Consider the following 14,395-nt stretch of genomic DNA (forward strand, 5'->3'; position numbering starts at 1 on the left):
AAGAATTGATTTGTATGGTCTCTATATCCTGCTTTAAAAATAATGCGAATGGCTCTTTTCTGTAAAATAAATAAAGGCATAATGTTGCTATGATATGTATTTCCCCATATTTCTGCACAATAGTTTAAATAAGGCAAAATCATTAAACAATATAACATTTTCATTGTATTATATGGTAAACTGTATTTAACCTTATTCAAGATAAATAAGCTTTTTCCCATCTTATTTTTTACATGCAATATATGACTTTTCCACGTCAATTTCTCATCTAAGGTGACTCCTAGAAATCTGATTTCAGACACCTTCTCAATGTTTACATTGTTTATAGATAAGCTGACTTCCTCCTTTTTTTTATTGCTGAATATCATAAACTTTGTCTTATTCAAATTTAAAGATAATTTATTTATATCAAACCACAATTTTAATTTAATCATTTCATCTTCAATATTATTAGCTAAGGTTTTCAAGTCATTTCCTGAACTGTATAAATTTGTATCGTCTGCAAATAATACATAGTGTAACATGTTTGAAACCTCACAAATCTCATTTATATATAAAATAAAAAGTTTGGGTCCTAAAATTGAACCTTGTGGTAGTCCACATTCTATATTCATACATATTCATACTATGTTCTATATTCATACTATATTCAACTTAAAGACACCGGCTTTAGTTATTATACAGTGTCCCCAGAAAGTATTTGAAAACTCAAGCCACATTAAAGGTGTATGAATGTCATAGTATTAAAATAACAAAATAGCAATACAAAAACAGCACAAAAAGAAATAGCACTTAAGGATAATTGTATTAATGTTAGTTGCATTAGGTATCATGACAATGATAACAACGAACAATGGACAGTACCTTTACCACATTTATTAATCTAGGTTAATTTTCGTTTAAAATAAACTGTTGTTTATGCTCAATTCATTTTGGGTGGCAATAAATTAAGGTTCATTTATACAACTAAATGGTAAAATTACCATTCAAAACCCTTAACAAGCAAGAAGGCATTAATGGGATAGTTCACCCAAAAATGAAAATTCTGTCATCATTTACTCACCCTCAAGTTGTTCCAAACCTGTAGACGTTTCTTTGTTCTGCTGAACACAAAATAATACATTTTGAAGAATGTCAGTTATCAAACAGTTGGTGGACCCCATTGACTTGCATAGTATTTTTTCCCCTACTATGGCCAATGGGGTCCATCAACTGTGTAGTTCCCCATATTCTTAAAAATGTCTTCTTCTGTGTTCAGCAGAACAAAGAAACGTATACAGGTTTGGAACAACTTGAGGGTGAATGATGACATTTTTGGGTGAACTATTCCTTTAATGGTTTCTATTTCAAATACATTCTAATGCATTAACAAATTTAACCTTAATGTAACGTGTTACTAAAGAGATGTTTGTTAGGTGTTACATTATACTACCATATATTTTAAGTCAAAGTGGCCATCCAAAATATATATACACAGACACCGATCAGGCATAACATTATGACCCCTGACAGGTGAAGTGAATAACACTGATTATCTCTTCATCACGGTACCTATAAGTGGGTGGAATTTATTAGGCAGCAAGTGAACATTTTTTCCTCAAAGTTGATGTGTTAGAAGCAGCAAAAATGGGCAAGAGTAAGAATTTGAGCGAGTATTCCCTGGTGGCTGTGGACTCACAGGATCATGCGCCCTGCCACAATGCAAAAATGGTTCAGGAATAGTTTGAGGAGCCCAACAACGAGTTTGAGGTGTTGACTTGACCTCCAAATTCCTCAGATCTCAATCCAATCGAGCATCTGTGGGATGTGTTGAACAAACAAGTTCTCAACTTACAAGACTTAAAGGATCTGCTGCTAAAATCTTGGTGCCAGATACCACAGCACACCTTCAGGGGTCTAGGTCCATGCCTCGACGGGTCAGGGCAGTTTTGACAGCAAAAGGGGGGACCAACACAATTTTATAGGTCATAATGTTACGCCTGATCTGTGTATGTCAAATATAAGTGATGAACTATACCCCTAGTTACTCTCCTAAAACACCTGTGTGAAGTTGAGAGGAACTGACTTCATAAACGCATAAAATAAGACCAGGAACATGTATTGAGAAAAGAGAAAAAAGGACCATTTTGTTTTCACTAATTGTTTTAAAGGGACAGTTCACTCGAAAATGAAAATTCGGTCATTTTTTACTTACCCCAAGTTCTGATGAACATAAAGGAAGATATTTTGAAGAATATTGGCAACCAAACAGTTGCTGGTCTCCGCTGACTTCCATAGTGCAGAAAAAAACAAAAAACGATGGAAGTCAATGGGAACATTCTTCAAAATATATATCTTTTTTGTGTTCAGCAGAAGAAAGAACTTCATACAGATTTAGAACAGCTTGAGGGTAAGGAAATTATGACAGAATTTTCTTTTTTTCAGTGAACTATCCCTTTAAACACCATTTCCAATCATGTCAACAACCCTCCCTTACAATTCAGTGTCCAGCCATGTTGTTTGCAGCCAATTAAACGTCAGCACAACAGAACCGTGTGAAGCGACAGGGTTACGAAGACATCGAGACATCCTTCCCGTGTCCTCTCTTGTTTGTGTGCCAGTGTTCAAAGTGAGCAGCGAATGAAAAGAGGTCTTGTGTGCAAAAACAGGAAGGCCCAGGGGAGAGAGCATTAGGCTAATCACATTGAAAACAGAGAAACAGAGGCCCGTTCGCTGCTTTCTCTGCGAAAAGTGCACTCCAAGAGCCAGGCCGCTTGTAATGAACACATTAGAGTTGCAGTGAATAATGGCTTTTATCCACTAGTGGACATTACTATCAATCACACGCACACTTACAGAGAGACAGACAAAGATTTAGAGAGAAAGGAGACAGAGACTGTGGGTTTTGGAAGTGTGGTGTCAAAAAGACAAAATAACTCCCAAAACTGAAAGGGGGAAAGTTGTACTTGTACTGAGACGATAAAACAGATAAAAAAAATCCAAACTGCAAATTTCAGAATCTATAAAATAAAAAAATAAAAAAACACAACTTTAAATCACAAGGTCATCAAAATCACAAATCTGTGCCCACAAGGATTCAAAGCTCTGATTGGCTGAGAGGTTTTCTGTTTGCGACATGAAGCAGGAGAATTGTAGCACACTTCCTGGCTTGAGGGAAACCATGGTAACATCATGGTCCAAAACCCTCTCTGAATGGTAAACATTTTATATGCTTGACAGCAGAAGAGTCATTGCGATAGAAGATTAATTTGTGCATTGTGCATGGTCACGTTCTGTTTAAAAATCAAACACACTCTAACAATAATACCTGGATGCTGAAACTGTGAAAAGGTTAATTTAAGAATTTTAAGCTATACTGAAATAATGAAATTATTAATGAAATAATTTCTATTGTTTAACAAGATGTGGTTGAGATCACATGTATACATTCAAAGCTATAAATGAAAACTATAATGTGCAAGAAGGTCCAAAAAAAAGAGAGTATATTTTAAGCTGCATTATGAAGCATTTTCACTATTTTACTAGTAAAAATCTTTGGACCCCAGTGTATGTGTATATACAGGTGCATCTCAATAAATTAGAATGTTGTGGAAAAGTTCATTTATTTCAGTAATTCAACTTAAAAGGTGAAACTAATATATTATATAGACTCATTGCATGCAAAGTGAGATATTTCAAGCCTTTATTTGTTATAATTTTGATGATTATGGCTTACAGCTTATGAAAACCCCAAAATCTAAATCTCAGAAAATGTGAATATTACATGAAATCCATAAAAAAAAAGGATTTTAAAAACAGAAATGTCAGCCCTACGAAAAGTATAATCATGCATATGTACTCAGTACTTGGTTTGGGCCCCTTTTGCATGAATTACTGCCTCAATGTGGGGTGGCATGGATGCTATCAGCCTGTGGCACTGCTGAGGTGTTATGGAAGACCAGGATGTTTCAATAGCGGCCTTTAGCTCTTCTGCATTGTTCGGTCTCATGTCTCTCATCTTTCTCTTGGTTCAGGTCAGGCGAGTTTGCTGGCCAATAAAGCACAGTCACCCCAGGTTTTGGCAATTATTGGCAGTGTGGGCAGGTGTCAAGTCCTGCTGGAAAATGAAGTCAGCATCTCCATAAAAGCTTATTTGCTGAAGGAAGCATGAAGTGCCCTAAAATGTCCTGGTAAACGGCTGCGTTGACTCTGGACTTAATAAAGCACAGTGGACCAACACCAGTCGATGACATGGCTCCCCAAACCAACACAGACTGTGGAAACTTCACACTGGACTTCAAGCTTCTTGGACTGTGTGCCTCTCCATTCTTCCACCAGACTCTGGGACCTTGGTTTCCAAATGAGATGCAAAATTTGCTCTCATCAGAAGAGAGGACTGGACCACTGAGCAACAGACGAGTTCTTTATTTTTTTATTTCTTTAGCCCAAATGTTCGGACGACATTTGAAGCCCATGTCCAGGATCCGTCTGTGTGTGGTGGCTCTTGATGCAGTAACTCCAGCCTCAGTCCACTCCTTGTGAAGCTCCCCCACACATCTGAATGGCCTTTTCCTGACAATCCTCTCCCTGTTGCTTGTGCACCTTTTTCTTCCACACTTTTCCCTTCCACTTAACTTTCTATTAATATGCTTTGATACAGCACTTTTGCAATTGCCTTGTGAGGCTTTCCCTACTTGTGGAGGGTGTCAATGATGGTTTTCTGCACCACTGCCAGGTCAGCAGTCTTCCCCATGATTTTGAATTCTTCTGAACCAGACTGAGAGACCATTTAAAGGCTCAGGAACCCTTTGCAGATGTTTTGGATTAATTAGCTGATTAGAGCCTACAATACTGAACCTTTTCACAATATTCTAATTTTCTGAGTTTTTTAATTTGGGGTTTTCATAAGCTGTAAGTAGAGATGCTCCGATCAGCATTTTTGGGGCCGATCACCGATTACCAAGATCATGATCTGCCGATTGCCGATCACTGGAATGGCAGGTGAATGGGAATCTTTTATCTATAATCTTGCAGAGTTTGCACCATTTGTAGAAATGAAACTAACTCTAAATTAACTGTATTGAGAAAAAAACTGTAGACATAGGCTAGAGTCAAGATCTTGAAGAACCACCAAGTGTTTATTTTAGAAAATGAGATAACTTAAGGCTACTGTAGGCCATCTTTCCCAAATAAATGTATATAATAAATGTATATAATTATCTCACCTAAATATTTGATCATGCAGTGCATTTTTGTTTTTAAAGACACATTTTCAGGTAGGTCTAACATTAGTATTGAGGTAAGAAATACTAAAGACATTTAATAAGAAATCAAATGTAAATTAATATTGGTCTTCCCTGAATAAATTAAATTACATTAATCCTTACACTTAAGGTTGCAAAAGTTAGTCATTCAAGAGCAGTGAGTGTCATAAAGGTTCATCAAACAACACAAGACAAAGAGAAACTCAGAGACAGCAGCAGTTTATTCGACAGCTGTCACTTTAAGAGCGAACACGCCCAAACTGCCCGCAGATATATTGCAAAAAAGCGGCAAACCATAATACAGCAGCTGCTGGTTATAGGAGCAATCGTGTAGTAGTGATTATTGTCACCAGCAGATGGCGCTGTGAGATACGCTGACTCTACTTGGACGCGCACGCGCCGCTACTACTTCATGAAGAACGTACGCCTATGAGAACTTAACGAACGTAAAAAGTTCCGCAGTCGCAAAGCAGGACCACACATCAGAACTATAAAATATAAAAAAACCTAAACAATTACACTTGTAAAAAATACATGCGCAGAATACACACTTTCTGCTTAAAATAAGCCTAAAATGCAAAATAACAAGACCTATTAAGGATGGTAAGAATTATTTTCAAGCTAAAACGTAACAAAACATTACAAAAATTCATATAGTATAAACTTGTGAAAATATTAAATACAATTATAAAATCTTACAATATTTGTAAATAGTTTTATTCATCATATTTATGTTGTTTTAAATTTGTAATGTGTTTTTGTTATGTCATGTTATAATATTGTTTTGAACTGCTTGTTATTTACAATGGTTACTCTAATTAACTGTTTTCATTGTTTGTTTTTTTGTGGGTGCGTTGAATTAAATCCAGACCAAAATCCTAATAATCAAACTAAATCATAATAATTATTAATGTTAATAATAATATAGAGAGCCCACAACAACAAAAACATTCAAAAATGTATTGTCCCTGTTTTTTAAATAAAATATAATAACAAATGAGGTTTTAGTGATATTTTGACCACTCAAATAGGAAATGTCCCCGGTTTCCATTTCAGAAATCTGGTCACCTTATTCTAATTTATTGAGATGCACCTGTACATTATCATTTATAACTAATTTTTGTAATGTTTTTGAAAGAAGTCTCTTATGTTCACTAAGGCTGCACATATTTTAATGATTCAGAAATCATACTAATATGCTGATTTGCTGCTCAAGAAGCATTTCTTATTATATTTTTGTTGAAACTTTTCCAGAATTCTTTTATGAATAGAAAGTTCATGAAGAAAGAACAGCATTTGAAACATTTATTTTTGTGACATTACATTTGATAAAATGAATGCATCCTTGCTGAATAAAAGTATTAAAGGGTTAGAACATTTTAAGACATTAAATGTCACCCAAAAATGAAAATTAGCCCATGATTTACTCACCCTCAAGTCATCCTAGGTGTATATGACATTCATTTTTCAGACGAATACAATCGTTTATATATTATATTAGAGTTAGAGTTATATTAAAAAAGATCCTGGCTAATCCGAGCATTATAATGGCAGTAAATGGCTGTTTCTGTTTTGAAGTCCATAAAAGTGCATCTATCCATCATAAAAGTTGTCCCGGTGCTCCACATGGCTCCGAGGGGTTAATAAAGGCCTTTTGAAGTGAAGCGATGTGTTTGTGTAAGAAAAATATCCATATTTAAAACTTTACAATCTGAATCTGTAATCTCTGACTTCCGCTAACTGTCGTACATGCGTTTACGAGAGACTAAGTTCCGGTGACGAATGCGGAAGCGTAGAGGATAGAGCAAAACAAAACTTGGTTCTCGTGAGAACTAGCATATTCTCACTGGAGCATCCTACGTCATACACTGGAACGCCAGTCTCGTGAATGTGCGTACAACATTTTTTGGGTGAACCATCCCTTTAATCGTACTGACCCCAAACCTTTTTGAAGGTAGTGTATATACACTACATTTACACTATATACACAAATTCAATTTGTGGTCATCACTTGTATGTGTGTGAGTTTTGTCTTTTCAACCCAGGCCAATATATATTATTAATAGGGGTGCATATATAATTTAATTTTTTGACTGATAACCAATATGATGGTCAATCTTATAATTGCAGATATTTATTTTATAATAGTATGTCTAATATTTGCCTAATCAGACCAATAATAAAAAAAGCAGCTAAAATTAGCTCATACCGATATGGTCATCAATACAGTATATATTGTGCATGACTATTAATATCACAAGTGACTCAAAAACAACACATACCTGATAACCCTCAGTCTTCTTCTGGCACCACCTGAGCAGAGCGTTCCTCTTGGATCCTCCATATTCCCTGGCTAACGCAGACAGAGGGTCCTTCCTTTCCTCTCTGGAGAGACATCAATCACTTTAACAGCACAGTTCCTTTGTATTGGACTCAACTTTAATAGCAAAAACGATCATTCATTTTTTTGAGAGGAAATTCTAACCAAGCTGATAGATGCACTAACTTTCTTGAGAAGTTTCTGATGATTTTATAAATTGATCAACGCTTCTATTTTGTAAAAACAGATAATGTCACAGAAGGAAGCAATTATAAAGGTTTAATATGAAAGAAAGGTACACAGAAATGTCAACTCACTGCACTGAATGGTATAATTATTTTATAACTATTTAGTAATTAGCAAATTGCATTTGACACTATATAATAATAAAAATTTTATATTATTACTTAAATATTTACTTATTTATAGTTTTCCTTCATGAATAAATGACCAGTTTCAACCAGCCAGCCCTTGAGTAAAACCAGCTACCATCAGAAGTTGGTTCTAGCTGGATTTTTCCAGCAAGGAAGTTAATGCTGCTACCAGAAGGAAATGCTCTGATAATAAAGGAAAGTGCAGAATGATTCGTCTTCCTCCAGTGGCCTATTCAAAAGCCATGGTGGACCCACGGTCAGGTTTCAGGACAGGCAAACGAGTGACATCTATTATCGAAACACTGGCCTGTCAACACCGCAGTGAGCAGACAGAGACAGAGATAGAGTGTGAAACCGAGAGATATCTGGCAAACCTGACAGCGAGTAAGTGTCTTCCAGAAAGTCAACAAAAGAAGAGCCAGAGCAGAGATGAACATAAAAGAGATGGAGGCATACAGACAAACAAGGAAGGTCCGCTGCTTACCGTAAACGTCCTCGTGTGGTGGGCGTGACAGAGGCGGTCGGGGAGGAGGAGTTTGAAGACAAAGAAAGCTGGGGAGAAGACGAGCCCAATGCCATGATTGACGATGGCGTTGATGTGTCAGTCACCGACAAATCTCTCTTTAACTCTTCGCTGCTTCTGCCAGAAACTGACAAAGACGTTACGATAATTATTACAGCTTCTGTGTTATGTTAAAGGGAAATTCTGTCATTAATTACTCACCCTCATGTCATTCCAAAAGACGTTCGTTCATCTTCGGAACACAAATGAAGATATTTTTTATGAAATCGGAGAGATTTCTGTCCCTCAACTGAAAGTCTATTCAAAACTTCAAAATGTCGATAAAAAGATCATAAAATGAACCCATATGAATCGAGCAGTTTAATCCAAGTCTTCTAATGAGTCATGATGGCGAACAATGTTAACAGCATTCAAATTTGAGAATAAACCTCATTGGTTCTCGTGCATAAGCTTCTGCAAGAACCAATGAGGTTTGTTCTCATGCGTCAAGCAAATGCGGTTCAGTTTCTGCTCGTGTTCACTGATTAAGGTTTATATGTGAATAAAAGCCCAAATTAAATCTGTTCATCATCTAAAGCGATCGGGTCTCTTCAGAAAACTTGGAATAAGTTGTTTGATTTATTTGGATTTATTTTACAATCTCTTTATGAACATTTTGAACCGAGTTTTGGGTGACTAGACATTTGATGTAGGGATAGAAATCTCTCAGATTTCATTTAAAAGGGGTCCTATATTGCCCCGTTTTACAAGATGTAAAATATGTCGCTGATGTCCCCAGAGTGTGTATGTGAAGTTTTAGCTCAAAATACCCCACAGATCGTTTTTTATAGCATGTTAAAATTGTCACTTTTTGAGGGCGAGCAAAAGGCTCCAATTACCTCACGCAGACAGGCACTGAAAAGGTCAGAAACTGTTCAGGCGGAGTCAGACAATGATGGAGAGACTCACTAAGAGGTGACAACAGGACCTTTCTGAAGGTTTTATTAGATGAATTTATGTAGCTGATGTGGAGTTACTATCTTCAAGCCACTGATTAGCATATTCTGTCATGATAATCTATAAATCGCTCATGTGGGAACTGTTGTAAGATATGTTTTCATCTTGCTTTTATGACGTGCTATTGCATTTGTGTTGCTAGCTTGAGCAGACGCCCAACATGGCCTCACCCCCTTTGTGTTCCCGGGGGCAGGGTTTATGTACATTTTAGGGTTAGTGATATCACTAACCCGTGAATAAGCTCGTTGTAGTCCCTACCAGCCGTTTGTTGTAGTCCTTAAAAGGCGATTTCTGTAAAATAAAATATGTCCTTTTGCTTTGAACTTTGAGCGTTGTAACTTTGCAGATGTTGTTTATGCTCAAACAGCAACATTACGCACTAACTAAAGTTAAAAAAGTGAAATCATAATCAACTACCCCTTTAAAATATCTTCATGTGTGTTCCAAAGAACAAACGTCTTATGGGTTTGGAAAGACATAAGGGGGGAGTAAATGATGACAGAATTTCATTTTTAGGTGAACCATCTCTTTAAACTTAGAATAACTGTGTAGTCGAGTACTTGACTAGTACCAGAACAAGTATTCAAGGTCCAATCATACCTGATATGGATTTATTCGAGTCTATGTTTGTCACCCTCTGGAGGCCGCAGCCGGGGCGTGTTACAGGTGAGGTCCGGAGGAGGTGGTCTGCTATTGGATTACATGAAATCACACATACAATCGTGAAAAAGAATAACAGACGTAATGCGGCATGACTAAGCTTGTGCTCTTCTAAAATAAATATCCTGCTTCCTTCTCAAGGTCTGGCACACACTCTCTGGTCATTAACTGCAAATGTTAAGCCTGAGGGAAACCGTACAGCACGATTACACATGACCTTTAACTCGGAGTTGGCCTCTGAATAACTAGATCAAACCGGTGTGAGGGAAGACGTAAAGATCGAGGCATTAGATTTCCAGTGACTAACGTCAGCCCACCTGGTATGCTCAGGTCCGTGTAGCTCGGCCTCTTGTCCAGCATTGACGACAGAGGTTTGGCTGTGCTGATGGTGTGTCTCTGTAAAATAATGAAGGGACATATACAGTATAAGGACACAATAGGGCTGGAGAGTATTATTTACTGGCTGACAAGGGTAATTTTGAAAGAAACTTCATGTCAACATTAACCAAAACCTTTTGCTCCAGATAAAATAAAAACTTTAATTAAATTAAATAATAACTTTCATTAAAGAGGTCATGAACTGCGTTTTTTTTTTATTGTTTTATGATGTTTCCTGTGGTGCACTTATTATGTTAAAATGCTTTTTACATCAAAAATGGTCATTTTCATCTAATATTTATATTTTATTTCAAATAACATATTTTATTCATTTATATATATATATTCAAAACATATTGTATTTATTTAAGTTAACGCAAATAGTTTTAATTAGAATAGTAACAATGACAGTATGCACCCATTTAAAAATACAAATGTAAAAATATAAATACATGTTGTAATTTAATATTGTTATTTTTTACAATAAACATGAAAGAAAGAAAAAAAGGCACAGTTTTAAAGCGATTCTTAACAACTCAAACAACTTAACAACAGAAAAGCTTCTTTTGTTACTAAAGTTTAAAACACAGACCGTATTGAAAATACAAATCATGAGACAGTATGTAGGTATTAAAATCTGTGATGTACATGATTGTATATCACAAGCAAAATCATTTTGAAAATACAATACATATTACTCAGCCCTAGCTCAGAGCACAACTTTAATAAATTCAATGATGTATAGAGGTCAAGTGCTCAACAAATCGACACAGTTAGGAGTGAATTGTTGACGCTTTGAAAGCACTGTTATTTTTCATCGCCTAACTGGATAAACAGTCCTGTCCTGGCAAAGACAAATGGTCAGTAATTACCATTTCTAGATCTCTAGAAGCTCTTTTTCGTGCCAAATAACAATTTCACAAATACAATCATGCTCAAGCAAGAAAATATAGGCTGTCTGCAGGAAGAACATTATAGTTTTGTGTAATTTCAAAAACCTTATGCAAGTTACATCTCTCATTCTGATCCTTTAGGACAGGGATGTTTGTTACAACAATTTTTCTAGTGCCAGTATAATTTCTGCCGGTGGCTGCTGGCAGCCAACAGAGAAAAAGAATGAATGCTGGCATAATCATTTTGACACTCTTTACCTTCAAAAAAATAAATAGGTTCAAAGTAAATACTGAATTCCCTATCTGATCATTTAATGGGAGATATTTTCATATCGTCTACACAATATAACTGATAATGAACTCTACAACAACCTGCAAAGCTTAATTTAAAATGTGAAATTGAAAACAAATATTTCTGTGGCGTGAATAAGGACGGGTGCAAATGTTAAATGAGTGACACCTAAATGAGTGAAACATGGAGCTCCGGAAGGATAAAAGGAGGAGCAACAACAGTGGAAGACGAGATAGGACCAGGCTTGGAATTTTAAGTTGCGTTTTATTATGTTTAAATGCAGCAGTCGTCCGTGAGGGGCTGGCGCTTGTTTTGGTTGATTTTGTTTATTTTGGGGATTAAAAGTTCCCGCCAACTCCTTCCCTGAAACTTCATTCTAAAGCCACAAGTTTACAAGTTGAGCTTGTCGAACAAAACTCATCCGCCATTATGCTACCACGATCCTGTGGGTGATGGACCGTAGTCAGGTTAGACGCAATATTGAAGGTCCTAGATTACATAAATTAACTCACAACCTTTTGAACAATCAGTATGTTGTTAAACAGCAGTACAATCCATTGAACGTACTCAATTTTCATTGGCCCGAGTCAAATATGCCACACCAAACAATCCTGCTTCAGGGACTTTTTTTCTACTGTTTTAACTAAAATTGGATGTTCAAATCTGAACCTTCGCCTCAAGCTGTGAGATTTCATGTCCATAGAACATCATGTTCTGAAACTCAAATTCACTACAAATACCCAAACAAAAAAAAATCTCTGTGCCTCAGACTTTTCGCACTCAGAGTACGTCAAACTGTCAGATTTTTTTCTCTCCTTACAAAAACATCCTGTTTTGGCACATTTTGAGGAGACTTCTATGTCCTATTCAAAACGAGCGACACGGCAAAGGACATCCGTGGAGGACGGCTGGAGAGAAAAAGAAGGAAAGCCCTACTCCAGCTCCCCACACACACCAGGTCTGGAGATCTCATCTGACAGACAGGGGTGTTAGGTCAGAAAATCCCCAGAGAGAAGAATCCAGACATCTGCTAGAGTGATCAGAGATCCGTCCTAATGCATCTATCAAACACGGAACCATCTATCCCACGGCAAAGTCAGTTTACATTTAACATGAGGCTATTACACAAAGGTTTGGGGTCAGCAAGATTTTATTTTAAAGACATTAAGACTTTTATTCAGGAAAGATGCATTAAATTGATAACAAAAGTAACAGTAAAGACATGTATAATGTAATAAATGTTTCTATTTCAAAGAAACTGATAAGAAGAAATGTTACTTGGGCAGCAAATCAGCATTAGAATGATTTCTGAAGGATCTGACACTGAAAACTGAGTAATGATGCTGAAAATAATGAAATAAATTACATTTAAGAAATATTAAAATAGAAAACAGTTACTTTAAATTGCAATAACATTTCATAATATTACTGTTTTACTGTATTTTTTATCAAATAGATGCAGCCTTGGTGAGCAAAAGGGACTTCTTTCTAAAATATAAAATATTACTGACCCAAAAGTTCGAATGGTAGTGTAACTGTTACATTTTGTTTTTAAGTGACGGTTAAATGTTTTTACACTGAAAAAAAGAGGACATTATTAAATAATTATGTAAGTTGGGAGTTGAATAGCCAGCAAAAAATAACTTTATTGTGATACATATAACACTATTGTAATATATTCAGAACCTGATATAAATTATTCATGACTATCCATCCATTCGTACTGATTGTTAATACCTGTATAGGAGAGACAGCAGCGGCTGGAGGGGTTTTGATCGGACTGGGACTCAGGGGGGTTCTGGAAATAGCAGCGGCAACAGCAACAGCAGCAGCAGCAGTAACTGGACTGGTTGGAACAGGACCTGTACAGAGAGACGGATGGACAAACGGACACAGAGTTCATGCCACTTGTAAAAGTAAATATGTATGGTTTCATATATTTGCATGCTAGTAGGGCTGCACGATACTGGAAAAACACTAACAATTTGGAAAGCATCATTCTAGAGTACATCTGCATAAAAAATATCAATCATTTTGGTCCCACTTTATATTAGGTGGCCTTAACTACTATGTACTTACATCAAAAATAAGTACAATGTACTTACTGTGTACATATTGTATTGCAAAATACTTTTGCTGATATAGAGGTGGGATACGGGTAAAATTAGGGACAGGTGTGGTGGTATGAGTAAGTTTAAGGGTAGGGTTAGGTGTAAGGGAAGTGTCAAGAGTGTAATTATAAATGTAACTACAGAAATTAATTACAGATGTAATTACATGCAGCTAATTTTTAAAATGTAAGTACAATGCACTTATTGTGTACACACATGTTTTTACATTGTATCAAATGATTACTTAAAATGTTAGTACATAGTAGTTACCAGAAGCTAGATATTTTACTTTATAACATGTTAAAGCTACACTGTGTAACTTTTTTAGTCTATTCTTAGCTAAAAACACTTAGTTCTTTCAAAAATATATGTGCTCATTAATGTATATTTACTTCTTTCAAGTAATAAAGTATTCTCGTAAGTTTATAATATGCCATTGAAAATACATAAGGTAATGGGATCTAACGGTGGTCGCCATGTTGCCCCTCCATCTTGAAAGTACATTAGCCAAAGAGGGACATACCCGTAATTTCAAGCTTCGCCTTTCGCGTTTTAACCGGTTTTAACACTGTGCGCGTCAACTTGTTCAGACTTGTCTGGTGCAT

The 14,395-nt window shown here is 36.2% G+C and overlaps 1 protein-coding gene across 4 annotated transcripts in view; it reads right to left on the reverse strand.

Annotated features, from left to right (window-relative positions):
• The window catches only part of specc1lb (sperm antigen with calponin homology and coiled-coil domains 1-like b), a 52,820-nt gene that overhangs the window by 14,570 nt on the left and 23,855 nt on the right, over positions 1-14,395 (reverse strand). For 3 of the 4 annotated variants that reach the window (XM_079835338.1, XM_079835336.1, XM_079835335.1), the window contains 5 exons: positions 13,417-13,541; positions 10,434-10,512; positions 10,057-10,146; positions 8,422-8,587; positions 7,526-7,628 (listed from right to left, as the gene is read on the reverse strand). In XM_079835338.1, the coding sequence (XP_079691464.1) occupies positions 7,526-7,628; positions 8,422-8,587; positions 10,057-10,146; positions 10,434-10,512; positions 13,417-13,541 (563 nt within the window). The remainder of the gene's footprint in view (positions 1-7,525; positions 7,629-8,421; positions 8,588-10,056; positions 10,147-10,433; positions 10,513-13,416; positions 13,542-14,395) is intronic. The other variant, XM_079835337.1, reaches the window with a different exon arrangement.

The sequence above is a fragment of the Gobio gobio genome, assembly GCF_949357685.1.
Source record: "Gobio gobio genome assembly, chromosome: 14".
Taxonomy (NCBI): domain Eukaryota; kingdom Metazoa; phylum Chordata; class Actinopteri; order Cypriniformes; family Gobionidae; genus Gobio; species Gobio gobio.